At 39.5% G+C, this 18092-nt stretch overlaps 1 protein-coding gene across 7 annotated transcripts in view; it reads right to left on the reverse strand.

Annotated features, from left to right (window-relative positions):
• Window positions 1-18092, reverse strand: part of Srgap2 (SLIT-ROBO Rho GTPase activating protein 2) — a 254821-nt gene that overhangs the window by 122715 nt on the left and 114014 nt on the right. For all 7 annotated transcript variants that reach the window (XM_063239681.1, XM_005005865.4, XM_063239687.1 and 4 more), the window contains exon 3: window positions 10151-10313. In XM_063239681.1, the coding sequence (XP_063095751.1) occupies window positions 10151-10313 (163 nt within the window). The remainder of the gene's footprint in view (window positions 1-10150; window positions 10314-18092) is intronic.

Raw genomic sequence — 18092 nt, forward strand, 5'->3', positions numbered from 1 at the left:
GTTTACAAGAATTGATTGTATTATACATGATGGTATGAACAGCTACTTTGAAGAAAACGAGCAATTATGGTAGCCATCGCTGATTCCTATTATCTTGTTGTGAAGCCCAATAATGCTTTTATTCTTTGTTTTGAGTGGTTTTAGTCTGTTTTGTATTATTTAATTTCAGTACGTGGGAAGGTATGGACAGCTATTTTGAAGAGAATAAGAGACCATATGGTAGCCATTGTTGATTTTCCTATTATCTGGTTTTAAAGGCCTGTAATGCTTTCATTCCTCCAGTTTGATCAGTTGTATACTATTTTGTCTGGTTTGAATTCATTATGTGTGAAGATATGGATAAGTATTTCGAAGGAAACAAGAGACATTATGGTAGGCACTGTTGATTTCCTATTATCTTGTTTTGAAATCCTGCATTGCTTGCATTGTTTCATTCTGATCTGCTTTGTTCTGTTTTATTCTCTTTTAAATAAATAAATAAACTGAGAGTTTAGCTCAGCAGCACAAGTGACTGCCTGGCAAGTGTGAGGTCATGAGCTCAATCCCCAGTACCAAAAAAAAAAAGAACCTGCAAGTATTATATGGGTAAAGCATCATTCAGAGGGTCTCAGGATTAAAACATGCATATCTTTTGGGAGGAGTAGTCTATCACAAAAATTGTTATGAATATTCAGGTTCAGGTCTTTGTGTAGGCATATGCTTTTATTTTTCTTGAGAAAATGCCTGGAACTACCTGCAACTGTTAGGTCTGTTGGTAGGTACACACCTAACTTCGTAAGACACAATAATAACAATAAAGACCCAGATAAACCATATCCCAAACTGGTCACTCTGTTTCATATTCTTAACAACTGTGTGTGTGTTTGGGTATGTGAGTGTGAGTACTGGGGATTGAACCCATGGTGTGCTCAATTATAGCCCCAGGCTTCTTACAATTTTATTCTCAGATAGAGTCTTGGTAAATTGTTGACTGGCCTTGAACTTACAATTCTTCTACCTCAACCTCCAGAGTAACAGAAATTATAGGTGTGTGATACTATATCTGGCCCATCCTTGCTAATACTTGGCATTGTCAGGAGTTTTAATTTTAACCACTTAGCAAATGCATGGTATATATATCACTTTATTATTTTAAAAATTTTTTTCTTGGTACTGGTTATAGAACCCAGGGCTTCCCAAATGTTACTCAAGCACTTTGCCACTGAGCTACATCTCCCAATCTTATTCATTGTTTTAATTCATAATTAATGACATAATATTTTTTTCATGTGCTAATTGGCCATATATTACTGAAGTGCTTATTACAATGTTTTGCTTATTCTGAAACATTTGGATAGTCAATTTTTTTTAAGACAGCTTCTCACTATATAATTCAGGCTGGCCTTGGGCTTAGTGTTGCAGCCCAGACTGGCCTCAAGCTCATGGCGATCCACCTGCCCCTGCTCCTGAGAGCTGGGATTATAGGTATGTCCCACTATTCCCAGCAACAGTGAATTCTAGAGTCCTTTATTTTACATTCGCATACAATTCTTAATCAGATATATGTTGCTAAGATTTGAATGCAGTCCCTAAATTCATGTATTGTAAAGTTAACCTTCAATCAAACAGTGTGGAGAGTTGGGATCTAGAAGAGGTGCTTAGATGAACGGATTAATGCCACCATCATAGCTATTTCGATACGGGCTCTTGATGAAAGGATGAGCTTGGCTTGTGCACATGTACTCTTCGTGTCTCTCCTCTCTCTGTGGTCCATGTGTGTCTTCTGCTATAATATGATCCAGCAAGAAGGCCCTTGCCCAATGTAAGCACCTCAACTTTGGATTTCGCCATTGCCAAAATTGTTAACAAATAAACCTTCAGGAGCCAAACTAAACCTCTCTCCGTTAAAGAAAACTACAAATCTTCATTCTTTATAAATAAGTCTCAGCTATGTTCTAGAAACACAAAATGGACTGAGAGATATGTATTGCAAATATTTTCTTGCAGTCTATGGGCAGGTTTTTCACTTTTTAACAATGGCTTTCCAAGAACAAAAAGTTCTTGGAAACTTGATGAAGTCACATTTATCTTTTTTTTTCCTTTTATAATCCATGCTTTTTATATCCTAAGCAACCTTTGTTTATTCAAGGTCACAAAGATTTTTAAAAAACTCTTCAAGTAACTTTCATGCACAGGCAAAGTTAACACTACTGGTTTATATCTGACCTAACTTTCTCAATTTAACTGAGTTTCTGCCAGAGAAAATTACAGAGTTCAAGATAGAGCAAGAATACAGTGAACCGGAGTACTGTAAAAGCAAGGATGCGGTCTCTGCCTGTCCTAAGGCTTTGACCTCTCAACCCCTCATCATGAATTACTAAATTTGTCTCTCTTCCTTATTTCATCCTTCAGCCATACTTTTTATACATGCAGTTGGTGATGCGGTCCAATATAGATTATTTCTGTTTATCCTTTTTTATACTGGGATGATATGTGCATATTACATAATCAGGGAAAAATAATGTCATCATGTTAAATTAGAAAATAAAATTTAATAATCTAATAATATTTATTCAAAAATTAAAAAATAAATAAAAAAATAAAAACAAGGATACCACCGAGAGCCTTTGGACTATCTGAATTGACCAGCTTCCAAGCTTAACTATAAAGCAGCTGTCAAGGGCTGAAATGATGGGTTGAAAAAGCAAAGTCAGAGGTACTTTGGTGTGATCCAGCTAAGTGAAAGGAGGAAGATAGAAAATGATTGTCCTTTTCCCCGCGGGAAGCAGCACACCCAAGTTAACTTCACTTTAACCAGATCAAGTGGGGGGGAATTATTTCTGCTCTTGGGGGAATTCTTTCAGAACACGCTTCTCACAGAGACAACATGGACACAGCAGTCAGACTTGGCAGTGTTTGGTGACCGTTTCAGAAGCCACCACATTAAACAAATGAAGGTGGCAGCAATAATATTTGCCCAAAACTTGTTCCAACAGGAGTCAGACAAACCAAGCTTTCATTACACGAAAGGAGATGTTAGAAGCACAGTATGGGCTGTTTTCTCTGGACTCCTAGGCAAAGTGGGTCTGTTTCTAAGCTATGGACAGGAGGCTACTTTCTCCAGATGTTATATTTAGCTAAAGGAATCTCCAACAGGGACTCATGCAAAATGTGAAATATGTCCCAGCAGGCATAACCACAAACCAGAGGGCCAGCAGGGAGCACCCCTTAAGAGAGTTCAGGAGCACACAGGGGCCAATTGTGCAGCCACCCTGACGAGCCCAAATTACCTGCATTAGCTGTGAGCCAGATTTTTGGCCAGTTCTCATATTTAATGGGTCTTTGTTCCCCTTTATTCCCCTTACTGGAGAGAAAAACATGCTGGCTATTTCAAGATAGCTTCCAGCCGCTGGCCCCGGTACCAGGGAAGGGAACAATCCAATGTTGGTGTTTAGCTCCTCCAAACCTTTTGAAGTCAAGTGCACAAGAAAAGGTTAGGTTAAATCTACAACACTGTGAAATATCTGTATTCAATGGAAAAGGATAAGAAAACCTGGAATAGCCTCTTCCCTGCACACCTACAATACACTCATACTGTGCAGATGGAAATCAGTGCTAAGGCCAGATGACGGGGTTTAAACATTAGCCCTACCACATTTTTGCCAAACCTCCTTGAACCTCAGTTTCTTTCTTCATAAACAAAAGATAACAGGGTCGGGAGTTTAGCTCAGCAGCGTAAGTGCCTGCTTGGCAAATGCGAGGTCATGAGTTCAATCTCTGGTACCAAAAAAACAAAAACAAAACCACCAAGAGATAATAACAGTAACAAACTTACAGAATTACTGGAAGGGTTAAAGGAGACAATGCATATAAAATATTTCTACAATACCTGGCAAAAAAGTATTTAAAAATGTTGGCTTATTATCAGCTTATTATCTTCATAACTTTCCCGGTGAATTTTATAGATTAAAATTAACGTAAAGCGATTCCAGAAGAACATGGCGGATAGATAGTAGCAGCCTCTGAGGCTCTCGAAGAAACCGCACTTGAAATCTAGGAATGGTGCCGGACAGGAAGTCCCAGGCAAGGGGGGATATTCTTTGCTGACCCAGAAACGAACTAAATTAAGAGAAACCATCTGGAAACGCAATCCTGGTGAGACAGCAGGCACAGATAAGGTCTCAGCATGGAAGCTGGACCACGCCACTGGAAACTGAGATTTGAATTACACGCAGCCGCTGTTGCATCCTGGTCAGCACAGCAGGGAGAGAGGCGCGAAAGCTCGGAGAGTGGGAAGCATTGAAAAGAGTTGGGAGCAGGACTGGCCCGGTGCCCTGCATCGACCTCCAGTGAGTGAGCAAATTGGAACCCTTACATAGAGAAGGAGTCTTCAGCGGAGGACATACTCAGACCACGCAGACTTCCCTGAACGAGGAGCTGCAGTGACTTCAGTCACATATCCCCCTCTCAAGCAGGATTGGTGGAGAGTGCCTGGCCTGTGACACGCCACTGGCTGAGACCCATTAGGATAGCCCAACTCAGGTCCCAGTGCCTGAAGGTGCACCCTAGAGGTGAAGCCTTCAGTAGGTTGACGTGGAGGGGTGGGCTCAGCATAGGCTGCCCAGGTCTGTGTCTCCCTAGTACACTGCAGTGGGCAGGAACACCTAGCCAGCATAATTCAAACAGACTGTGGCTGACAGGGAAAGAAGCTGGCCCTCCTATACACGCTGAAATATAAGGAACAAAGAATATGGGAAGAGGGAGCAACAAGAAAGGGTCCTCGGCCCCTAATCCTGAGAAACACACAATAGCAGACACAGCCCCAATAGATATAAAGCGCTATCTCCAGAGCCTCATAGACGAGTTCAGGAATGAAGTTATTAATGACCTGAAGCAAGATATAAACAGAATAGTTAGAGAAATGCTAAGCACCACCCAAGAAAAACAGATGGTGGAATGGAAGAACAGAAAAAAAGGGGAGAATTGTTTGATGGGAAGATAGACAAAACATAGAATACATGAAGCAGGTTCAAAGAGATTACCAGGAAACTAAAACCTCTATCGAAAACTGGCATAACAGCTTGAAAGAAACTAAGGACAGGTTATCTGAACTGGAGGGCAGATTTGTAATATGGGAGTATGAAATGAAAAAACTTCTTACAAATAACAAAAAAACAAATAGCAACAATAAAAAAACTAGAAGATGATAAGAGGATCTATAACTTAAGAATTAAGAACATAAGAAAAGAAGTGGGGACACAAACAAATGGACTACAAAAGTTATTCACAGAAATAATCCAAGAGAATTTCCCTAACTGGCAAATGGTAAAGATACTCAGATATATGAGGCATACAGGATACCAGCCACCTACAACCTAAACAGAGCTACACCCAGGCATATAATAATCAAAATTCCAGAAATCCAATATAAGAACAGAATATTCAAAGCCGTCAGAGACAAGAAACAGATCACTTACAAGGGAACACCCATCAGAATTATAGCAGACTCCTCAGCACAAACCATCAAATCACGAAGAGCGTGGGGGGAAATAATTCAAGCTTTGAAAGATAATAATCTCCAGCCAAGATTGATATATCCTGCACAACTGTCCCTAGAAATTGATGGAAAAACAAGGTGCTTCCAGGATAAAGAGGAATTAGGGGAATTTGCAACCACCAATTCAACTCTACAGAGAATACTGCAGGATAGTCTAAAAAAGGAAAATACCAAGATTCCAGAAATAGTGGCAGAGAGGCCACAATGAATGGAGCAGAAAACGAAATGAAGAATGACAAACTGACAACAAATGACAGAAAAAGAGCTCAACAGAAATGAGGCAGAGAAGATCGGATGGTAGGAACAGCAACTTTGGAGAAAACAAGACATCATAATAGCTAGTGCTGATTTAGTATCATCTTGTTTTGAAGTCCCATCAAACGTGCATTCTTCCGTCTCCATTGGTCTTAAAAGGTTGTATCTTATTGGATTTTATTATATATGATAATATAAGCAAAACTTTTATAGACAAGGAGTTTATATAGAAACCATTGTTCATTTTCTGTTAGCTGGTTCTGAATACCCTGTAATAATGTCATTCTCTTGAATGGTTTTATAGTGTCTTGATATATTTGGTGCTACAGTATAAAAAGTTATATTCAAAGATTTCAAGGAAAGAGACACTATGGTAACTATTTTCATGTCAGGATATCTTGTTGTGAAACACTGTTTTGCTTAAATGGTTATGATTTGACCTGCACTGTTCTGTTGTTATGCCCTCTTTTATCTCAATCCCCCCCCCACCCTTTTTGGGGGGTCTTTTTTCCTTTTTATGGGTACCAGGGACTGAACTCACGAATGCCTGCTTGCAAGACAGGCGCTTATGCCGCTGAGCTAAATCCCCAGCCCCTCCCCCTTTTTAAAATTATTTACTTTTTTTCTTTTTCTTTTTTTAATTAAGGGAAAAATAAATAAAAAATAGCAGGATACATTATAGTAACCTACTTTGATTTCCTATTAACTTGATTTGAAATCCCGTATTGCCCTCACCATCTTATTTTGACTGATTTTCCTCTATTCTGCTTTCCTTGATAGTACCAAAATCGAAAGTATAGGCATAACTGTGAAGACAATAAGAATCATTATGACACCCATTCCGATTGACTATTATTTTCTTTTAAAATCCTGTAATGTCTCCAATGCTTTGGTTTTATTATTTCCTGTTTAGTTCAATTTTATTATAACTGGCAATTCTTCTTAAAATAGCAAGAGGCAGTATGGTAACCATTGTTGATCACTTTATATTTTGTTTTTACATTATCTATTATGTCCATCCTTTTGATTTGACTGACTCTGTTCTGATATGTCGCATTTGGTTTTACTCTCTTCAAAAAAAGTAGTAAGAAATGTGGGAGTAATAAAACCCAAAATGTGTAATGGTCATTCTACAAAAAAAAAAAAAAAGAAAAGAAAGTGTTCTAAAGGTTATTACTGCATATATGTTTAAGTGTGTAAGATAGATAACCATATTACTGAGTGTTTTTTGGATCATTGAACATAACTGTTTGTACTCTCACTGTTTGAAAGTCCACTTTATGTGCTTCAATTTTGTAACTTGAACAACTATTTCTAAGATGAGAATATGTAATCTATTAACTAGTGATTTCTTACTGTTTATTTTTTAAATTTTATATTACTTTTACCCTTTTTGTTTTTTTTTCTTTTTCTCCTTAAATAAATAAAAATTAACGTAAAGCACAGATGTCCACAGTCAAGACAGAAATAAATCTATTTTTTCTGAAGCCTCTATCTCCAAAGAAATGGATATTTCTTTTGCTGCTAGAACTAAACCTACTGGTATAAGAAATACATTTGGATTCAGTTTGGCATCTCCTGGTTGCTAATCATTTTAGATAACAGCATCTGAAACAACTCTGCATTCCTCAGGATATCTGGTTTCAGTTGCTTAAACTAGCCCTCTCTCCATCCATATCTCACTTTGGTTTGTCCTTTCTTTGGAACTGTAATTTACCTACCAAAATTTAACAAAGTTTATGCAACAACTACAAGAAGCTTCTCTTGTAGGCTGATTACCACAAAATTGTATTGCACTGTATTTAGAAGGTATCATGTAGATTATTGAGGCAAACTTTGTTTTTTTTTTTTACATTTAGGGAACTGAGACATTCAAAGAAGTCACTACCCATGGTCTCAGAATTAACAAAGGTGGGCCACCCAAAAATGGGCCACTTGGAAAAGGGCTTTGCTTTGATTATACAAAGCAGCCCCAAGAGGCTACAAATAACTGATAACATGCTGGGTGTAGGGGGTAAACACCTGTAATCTCAACACCTATAAGACTGACGCAGGAGGATCACCAGGAAGGAGTTCAAGGTCAGCCTAGGCTACATAGGGAGATCCTGTCTCAAAAAACCAAAAACCACCACGACTCCCACCTCCGCCAAAAAAAAAAAAAAAACCCAAACAACAACAATAGAAAACTGAAATGGTGGCTAGGAACATTCCTGAGGTCTCTTATCTGACCACTGCATCTTAATCTGAGAGATTCTAATTTATCATGTGCAATACACTCTAAACAACAGAGATTGAAAAATTGGGGTATGGAGATTGTTTCTTTGCCTTTTACTAGAAAGCAGAGATGTTTTTACCCAGTCAAAACAGAATGAATGTTTATTTAGAATTCTTTTTTATACACTGGGGTCCCCAGGGAAAGAGAAAAGCGATTATTCACTTTGTGGGATAGTAAATGTGGGCCATTCAGCAATCCTATGTATCTTTCTAATCAACTATAATTGAATCAAAACAAAGTTATGAAGATCAAGAGAAAGTCCTATAACCTGCAATTACATATAATACTATGAATAAACTCACAAATGTAATGTCAAGTGAGAGAAACAAGACTCCAAAGAATACAGACTGTATCACTGTACTTAAAGTATGTGAAATGAAACAAAACTAATCTCTGTTATGAAAAGTCAGAACAGTGGTATCCTTATAGGCTTAGAAGGAGGGTGACTAGAAGGGACCATTGCGGAATCTTGTAAGGTACTAAAAGGTTTTGTGTCTTATCCAGGAATTGGTTACATGGGCAGGTTCACTTAGGGAAAATGCACTGAGTTGAGTGTAGTTTTCTTCAATACATAATCGTGAAATAAATAAACAGTCCTATATAAGAAAGTCCTCAGAATGAAAGGCACAGTTTATGAAGGTCAGCCTTGACACCACAACTGAAACATCATTTGTGGGGTGATCTGCCTTCGGAGTCACAGGCCCTGTGCCTTGTAGGAGCGTCATGCATGGAGGTCCCCGGGGAAACGTGGCTGGGTATCTGCTTTGATATTTGGCTGCCTTCACCACAGACATCTCTGAGAGTTGGAGAAGCTAGACTTTCTCAGCATGGACCATAAACTTCTAAGAGTAGTGGAAAAGACTGCTGACAGATTAGGTGAAGTCAACCTGGATAAGTATCTCTTGCTAACAAGTTTTCTTGGAACAGACAAAATGCAAGCACAAACTACTTGCCCATCTCTTTCCTGCTAGAGATAGTCTAAGTGGTTGTCAATGTCACACAGAAGAGCTGAAGTGGTAACCAATTATTGTTGAGATTTTGCTTCAATAGGATTTAATTTTAGTCATACACACACACACACACACACACACACATTCTCTCTCTCTCTCTCTCTCTCTCTCTCTCTCATCACCAAGTGTTGCAGAAGACTTTAGATCAATAACAAGCAAGACCAGATGCTAGAAACTATAGAACTGGTATCAAGCACCCTTACCCTGAAATGAAGTGTGGCCCTAGCCACAGGGCATTCAATGAGCCCTGGGAGCAGTTATCTTTCTCTCCTTTTTTTCTTAGATGACTGTACCCTCAGCCCTATGTTTCTTGAGACACAAGGGAAATGCCTTCATGAATCAGTCCATGATACAGCCTAGGAGCTGTAATCCAAAGCTTTTTTTCACACTGGTAAAAACAAAAGAAACTGAATACTAATTCCAATCCTTATGAAATCTATAAAACTTACACTAGGGGTTGGAAAACTGATCAAGAGTTACAGCTGCATTGATGAAAAACTTGGTTGAGTCTTTTCTATCCCAGCCAGAAATCTAAGCATAGGGTCTGTCCACTAGAAACCAATGAATTCTAAATAGCCCTATATATCCTCTCTCTTCTTGCAACTTATGGAAAGATTATTCATCTTCTAGAAAGTCTTTTGGGGATGTCAGAGATTGAGTGTCAGGCATGATTTATTATGTATAGTGGCTGGGGCTTTTGCCACCATTTATAACCAAACTCCACAAGTAAATAGCTCCATAAATGGTGAAGAGTGCAAGAAAAGAGGTTCCTGGACTTCCAAGAGGCTTGTTCTACACCAACAGAAAAGGTGAATTTGGCAAATTATTGCAAGTATTTTTAGTCTGTGAATAATGGCACCAGCCCTAGGGGTGTACCTCCCAAATGGCCACTTTCCAAGGGCTAAAACTAATTCAGGTCAGAGAGAAAGCAAAGAATGCTAATTTACATATTCTTCTCTCCATGAGTATGAATAGAAAATGGCCAGGGGAAAGCCTGTCAAGAAAGCCAGCAAGATACCTATTCTTTTATTTACAAGATTACATCACTGCTTCACCAAAATAATATTGACATACCTTTTTAAAGAGTCTTCCTGAGTCCTCGCTGACTTGGACAAATCGAGGAATTATATTATTTAGGTAGATATCGCTCAGGGTGGTGTGGTCCCTGCTCTCTCGTTTCACCTGGTTTAAGAGGAGATTCCAACAGTTGACTGGAGAGAGAACATTCTGATCTTTCCTGCAAAGAAGCAGCAAAAAATCAATCACTCACTCAATCAATAAAATCAATGTTGGTAAGCAGCCAGGGCCAACACCTACAATTAGAATCCATGTCACAAATCACAGCAATCAAAGCATAACCAAAAATGAAGGTATCTTTCCCAAAGCCTGATGACTACATATTTTTCTTTTCTAAAAGTTCAGTGGAAAAAACAGGAAAAAAAAAATAAGAGGAAAAGAAAAGGAGGAGAAAGACTACTTTTTAAGGATCTCCCATGTCCTGGGAACTCAAAGTGAAAACTTTAATCCATTTAAGCACCATCATTTCATTGTAATAAAGGAACTACCATTATTGCCTTCTTGCTGATTAAAAAGTGAAGCTCATACAGGTTGTAACTTGTCTGTAGCTGGTAAGGAGCCACAAAGAACAAGGAATTGGGTCCTAAAACCACAGTTCTGCACTCCCTGACTAGAACAGGTCTAGGCTGTCTGACTCCAAAGCCCATTCCTCAGCCATTAGGTCATTTGGCTTATCTCTAGGGTTAGAAACAAAAGATACAGATTTTATCTAGAGACAAAAATTTCTAGAGTATTAGAGACTAAATCCCCCAAAGTTTATCTATTGTAGGATTTAATAAGGGCAACTTTGGTGACATTTGCCTTTAAAAAGTCACTGAAAACTTTAGTTCCATGGAGCCTAATTAAAGAATTTTGATTTCATTGACTGAAACACAGTCCTGTATCTCATATAACTAAGAACACAAACCATATCTGAATATATGTATGTATTCCTAAAGCATTTATGGCATGAGAAGAGACAAAAGTCCTAACCTCTAAGATACTCATTTTAAATGAAAACAATGTGTGATCTAAAAGAAATACCTTCTCAGTTCACAGTACTAATTTAAGCAGCAGAGAGTTCTGTACCTGAAATCTGGATTTCTTCCAAGACAGACATAAAATAGGAATCATTACAGTACTATTTATCAAGAGATACTGTGTGCTCAGCACAGGGTAGGGGCCTTTGCTAAAGTCCTCCAACTTAAGCCCCAAACTATCCAATAAGATGAGTGCTGCTAGCCACATTTGAAAGACAAGGAAAGGTAGACCAAACAAATGTTAAATACCTTCCTCTAGGACACATAGCAAGAGAGTGGCAATACTGGGATTCAAAACCAAGTGTGGAACTGCAAAGAGTGTTCTTAACCACTAGAAGAATCCCGGCCTGCACCTTCTCCTCCTCCCCACTCTCCTTCCATTCAAACTCATAATACACAGGAAGTAGTTGACAGTGGCCTGGTTCTTGAGCCTACACTTTCTCCATTTAGTACTGGAGGGGTCTAGGCACCTGCAATTTTTTTAAAAAAATTTTTTATTGGTACTAGGAATCAAACTCAAGACCATGTGCTTGCAAGGTAGGCACTTATGCTGCTGAGCTAAATCCCCAGCTCCAAGCACCTGTAATTTATAAAGATGGACATGTATCTTGGAGGAGTTTTTCAATTCTGTAATAAACAAATAATCACATCATATCTGCATAAGCTTTTGAGGTGTACACTTTGGGGGGGGGGTACTGGGGATTGAATTTATGACCTCACACTTGCCAGGCAGGCACTTATACCGCTGAGCTAAATCCCCAGGCCCTGCACGAGCTTCTGAACACCTCAGACCTGCAAATCAGTTATGTGTCTAGCCAATCTAAGAAGCTGCTTCAAGCCCACCACTATTACAATCCATGTAAAATTGTCCTATATTTATCCCCAGGCCCTGCCCCAGGCATCATCATCATTGTTTCTATAAACAAAATCACTAACACTTATGAGCCAATCACAGTGGAAACATGATGTCCATCACCTTTGGGGGGAAATTAAAAGATTCTCATGGAGATTTAAAAATATGCTAGCGAAGAGGGAAACACATGTAATTAATTCACTTCCTTGTAAGTATTTAACATCTGGAAAAATAAAGTTAAATGGGAAACAATCCTAAATCTAGAATGGTGAGAGATTAAAGCACCTATATTCAATGATATTTGATGTTTCCATTGGAAGGAAATTTTCAAATTAATTCCAAATCAGTTTCAGTTATAATGTTCTAAAAAAAAATCTAATTTACATTTCTTCAGGTGGTTTTTCTTGGTAAGATACCCGTGTCAATAAACATGAAATGTACCAGGCTATGACACTTTTTTTTAAAAAGTACAGCTCTCTTATATTTACAAGTGGGTTCAACCTATTTCTACAAGGAGAATATGAGTCAGCAGTCTCTATTGTGCTTTACACACAAAAACGATGCTATAACTTAATCCTATAAATGGGTAGGAGTTTGTCTTAAATGAACACGGTGTAACATCAGGTGCATTCATAGTTACGAAAGTGGTGTTGCCTCGGTGTAGTGTGGGAGATAAAGGAAGACAGAACGTCAATGGAGAGTGGAGGGATGGACAGCTAGCTCACCACAGATGCTCCAGATCACAAAGGAAGCAGGGAAAGCAAAGGCCACAGAAAAGGATGCAAGGCTATGTCCCCAGGCACCCTTGAAAGGATAAGAATATGGGTTAATAACAAGGATACAATGGGGATGGTAATGGAGCTCAGTTGGTAGAGTAAGGGTTCAGCATGACTGAGACCCTGGGTTCCATTCACATCAGCACCCAGTAAGAAAAGAAAAGAAAAGAAAAGAAAAGAAAAGAAAAGAAAAGAAAAGGCAAAAGTGGCATCATTTTAAAACAAAATGCCTTATTATCAATAAACTTAACCAAGAACTTGTTTCAAGGGACCACAAATATTTTTACCGCATGCATTTATTTCTATCTTTACAGCAGGGAATGGGAGGGTTATTACTGGTTTCACCAGGTGTAAACTTTTAAAGTACATTTTGAGAAGCTCTGAAATTAGTAGACAATCACATTTCAATTAAGAGAACTACAAAGCATCTACACAAATGCACAACTCTCACAGAAAAGAGCTTGGGGCCCCAGACTCCTGTACTGGACACCACCATGCCTCCCAGGTGGCTGGGGAAACTCACTGCACCCAAGTCCTGGCACAAAGAATCGCTGTGAGCGATGAGCCTGTCAACAGTGTGCTCCTGGTGGGGTCCTAAAGGGTGAACTCTGCACAGGCTTGTTTCTTAATTGAAGCCCCTGTGCACTTCCTTGAACAAAGCTGCGCAGGTGCGCATATACCTCATCACATAGCAGTCAAGTTCTTTACAGTCACAGAAAGCGGAGGGCCCTGTGCTGGGCTAATGGGAGATCACGGGTGACTCCTGAGAATTAACATTCTCACTTCATTGTCAGTTGCTGCAAAACTTTATATGTGTCGGGGCTTACCTAATTAATATTTTTGAAAGGGGATGAGAAAAGCTGCCAGGCAGTGTTAGCAATTCAATTTCAAGACAAAATCTTTTTTAAACATCTAAAATTTTTAGGCTGAGCATGGTGACGCATCCCAGCAACAAGGAGGCTGAGGCCAGAGGATCACACTGAGTTGAGGCTAGCCTGAACTACAAAATGAGACTCTGTCTCGAAACAAAAAACAAAACAAACAAACAAACAACAACTATAAAAAAAAACCACTGTAAACATTTAAAATTTCTGTTTTAAATGTTTCTGGTTGGTTTTTTGAGATAATATATTTAGTTCTTAAATAGTTTCACTATTTACACTGATAGCTCTGTCACAAGTACTCTATATAAATTTGTTCTTAAAAGCAGACTTACAGAAATTAAAAAAAAAAAAAAAAAACACTCCAAAACAAAAACAGGTCTTTGATCTATTTCATGCATGGAAGTTGTGCAGGCTTTTTACTTTAGAAAAGGAGACTGGCTTCAAAAATAAAAAGGTTTTAGAACCTGTCTCCTTTAGGGTTCCCTGTCTCTTATTACAACTGCACCTTTTTGTACAGTATTTTGGGTCCTCTGAGTTTCCATGCTTTCGCAGACATATCCCCCTTTCAAATGAGGTGTCTGAATTAATTCATTTGCTTATTTTTGGACAGTGCTGAGAAGGAGAGGTACAGGGAGTGTGGGAAGAGGGGAACACAAATATACTGTACAGGCAATTTTCCCAGCCAACATGAACAAAGATGAAACACTTCAGGCTGGAAAATAAGCAAGTCAACGAGACGTGATTTCATAGGGAGCACAGAAAGGCTTTGCTACAGTGGTTTCCTGCTCCAGTGCCTTTGCGGCCTTATTTTATTTGGGTCCAAGGAACCAAAGAAACTCCGTTTGGCTAGGAGATTGAAATTTGCCTTTATATCTTTTCCATCTATCATTTGTTTGCACAATGTCTTCGCTTTCCCTGCCCCAAAAGCCTCAGGTTGTGTAGTATTTGGGCATTTAAAGAAAAGGGTCTTCATCCCTTAGGAATGTGCTGAACAGCTGCAAACCTCCTCAAACACTAATCCCTAAAAAGCAGACAAAATATCCAGAAGTATTTTTTTTACTTAAAATTTTTTTCAGGAGGAAGATCAAGAAAACATCATGCTGTACTGGAAAGGAAATGACTCAAGTTAAAAGAAAGGAGACTCAGAAAGTCACCAGGCGACTGTGCATCTGCAGAAGGGATTATCACTACAAATGCACTAGAAGACATAAAACTGCACAGCTGAGTCATACGTTTCGAAGACATTAGCCCAGTTTTTCTCCTTCAGTTGAGACTATTTATGGACGTTCAACAAACTTAGCAACAAATGCTCAATAAGATTTTTCTGAAATATCCAGGGGTAGATAACAGTGCCAACACCATAAACTTGGCCTCTATACTACCTTTTTTTGACCATGTCCTTTTGGCTTGGTTTCAGTATTCCATGTATCAAATGGATATCAGTGTCCTTAGCTGTAAAATCTCGTGAGCTCTCCCAGCCTAAGGTGCTGTCTAATTAGTAATTGCTATGTCCCTGGCGCTGTAGATAACAGTGCACCGAGCATGGCATAAGTGGGAAGACTTGAGCTTCTGCACTACCGTGGTGAGCTATTCCCTTCTGGGCCAAAGCCTCTGACTTGCTCACTCGAGGGCTGTTATATGGATCAACAGAGACACCAAATGCACAAGAACCACAGCTATAGGAAAGCACCACACAAATGCAAGGAAATATTATTATTTTTATTTCCAAACAAACTAGCACTCAGCTTTCATCAATTTCCAACATGCTTCTCACTCAGCCTTGGGCCAGGGCCAAGAGCACAGCCTGCTGAAAATGCACAGCCCTCAGTAAATAATGGCTGGGATAACACAGCAGCAACAGGCAATTAACAAAGCAGCTGTAAGTCTCCGGAAAAACGTGAGAGCAGATTTCAATCTTCCACTGTCCTTTCCCTAAGGAACGAGGTGAAACAATCAGGCCTGCATTCCACACTGGGTACTGTGTGCTGAGGTTGACAGGAAGGAATCCAGAGGGAGCCCAGACTGCCAAAACCTAGATGCCTCAGCAGCTTCCAGGGCCCGGCCCCATCTCAGAATTCCTATCAGACCTGCCAGTCTCTACAGAGCTGGCAAATATCAATACAGCTAAGAAGAATGTAATTTCTCACTTTTAAAAATAGACGTATCTGTGATGATAGACAAAACCCCAAATGAGTTGAATATATCATTCAATATATGCTACTAAGCATCCAAGTATGAAGAGAATTTAAAAACTGTTTAGTGATGGTTGGACATGGAACTAGTGATGAGGAGGAGGCTGTTTTTTTTTTCTTTTTAACCTAAATTCCCACCTGGCACCTTGATTAAAATGAAATGAGCTGAAGCAGCCAAAGAGATTATTTTATTCAGATGAGTGTTATTAGCCTTTCTGGCTTATTTTCTCTATTATGCATTTTGCTGATGCTGACAGAAGCAAACGGGCTGCACACAGAGGCAGAGCTGCAGCGGATTTATGGTCTGACAGTGCCATGCATGCAATCAGACCCTTGCTGACCCAGATAAGCCACAGGATGCAGAGAGGATTTTCTGGGGAAGGTGTTAAAAGAAGGAGGGGGAAAAAAACCCTCAAAATAAAATAAAATAAAATCACCCAAGTAGGAACCGACTTGAAAAGATTCTGCCTGTAATGGGCTGCTGGCTGTGTGACCCAGTAGTACAGTGGTGGCCTGGAGGCGTCTTTCAAAGACAGGCAGGCAGACAGGGGGTGGGCACACTTCTTAGGGCTTATCGCACAGCTCTGGCTTCAGCTTTGCCAGCAATGAGATCAGAATAGAAGAGTTCAAAGATAGAAAGCGAAAAGTGCCAAAAGCAAAAACAATGTATTCTATGTATGGAGAAATGAGCTTACAAATTTTCACGTCAGTCCCACAAACTGTCTTTGGCAGCCTAGACAGATGATTAGAAAGGATTCAAGCGGTGGTGTACCCACCTTCCTCAAAATAGTCTAAATCGTCCCCTATAATCAAGTTTGGGGGAAGAGCTGTATGGAAACAGGATTCTTGTGGCTCTGGATTAGTTCCATGGAGTCCAGCCACACCCTGGGGAGAATGGCATGCCCAAAAGCAGGGAGCTCAGGAATCTGCTTTGAAGTGGAGAACTGGATGAGCCCCGTGTCTGACATCTGTTAAGTGCTTAATAACAATTTCCTGGATGATTACAGAACCTGGTTCTTCTGAGTTATGGCAGAGACTTAAGGATGACCTCCAAACACGAGCCACTGTAGACCTTAATGTATGCCATCTCGCTTTGCCTTTCCAGGACCCTCTTGGCAGTCCACTCACAGGAAGGGAGGCAGTTAGAGAGTCTGCATAGCACACAGGACAGCTCTGTGGACCCCTTAAGACTAGTCACAGTGTGTGTGTGTGTGTGGGGGGGGTGTTCTAATCAAGATGTGAAACTCTGCCATCCAGATTTCTTGCCTAGATTTGCAGTATCTTGTGATCAAGGCCCTTCTTTGAGTACCCCACATCTTCTTATTTCATGTATTCATTCATTCAACAAACATTAACTGAGCACCTAATGTGTACCAGACACTGTTCTATGTACTGGGATAAATGGATCACCGTTTTATTTTTGACCCGTTTCACTAGTACTGGCAGACCCCCTGGATCCAAGGCATGGTTTTTTTGTTCATGTGTTATCCATCAACTACAACCCACATTTTACTTATCTTGGTCTTGCTACTTGTGTGTAAACTGGGTCTATGAACCCACCGTGAAGACCTGACTGGGATGAATTAGAAGATGCCTTCTACTTGCCTACCCGCTGTCTACGGCTTTTGCAGGCCCCAGACTACTTCTTCATTCATACCCCACGTCTTGGCACTAGTGTTCTCAGAACTAAGGGAAAGAATAAACAAAACCAGGTCACTACACTCTCCTAATGTACGCTGGGTACAATCTAAATGCTGGGATACAAGGACTTTACACTCAATTCCTATTAGATCTATAGAACTAAGAATCTAGAAATTCTCTTAGATATTAAAAATACTCCCTTTTAACTCCCCTAAGATAGGCTATGATTACAGTAAAAAGTCTAAGCTAACTAACACACCACAAAATGAGGGACAATCATAGCACAGGTATAATGGATGACTGAGGAACACAAACGTCATGCATTTCTCGGTTTAAGAATTTATAATCATCTATATTACAGTGACATTTGGATCCGCATATTCCATAGGAAAATCTGTGAACAATCCTATAATTATATCTTCGATTTTTTCCTTCTCTAGTTAATTAAGATGTCACCAGAAATCCCATAAGTAATTATAGCACATGACAAACATACAAAGAAAAAAAAACATGCAGATGTGTTAGCAGATTTTAAAATAAATGAAACCTTGGAAGATAACCGAGGCAGACAGTC

The sequence above is a fragment of the Cavia porcellus genome, unplaced genomic scaffold, assembly GCF_034190915.1.
Source record: "Cavia porcellus strain 051 isolate PalLab524CR breed Dunkin Hartley unplaced genomic scaffold, mCavPor4.1 scaffold_29, whole genome shotgun sequence".
NCBI lineage: Eukaryota > Metazoa > Chordata > Mammalia > Rodentia > Caviidae > Cavia > Cavia porcellus.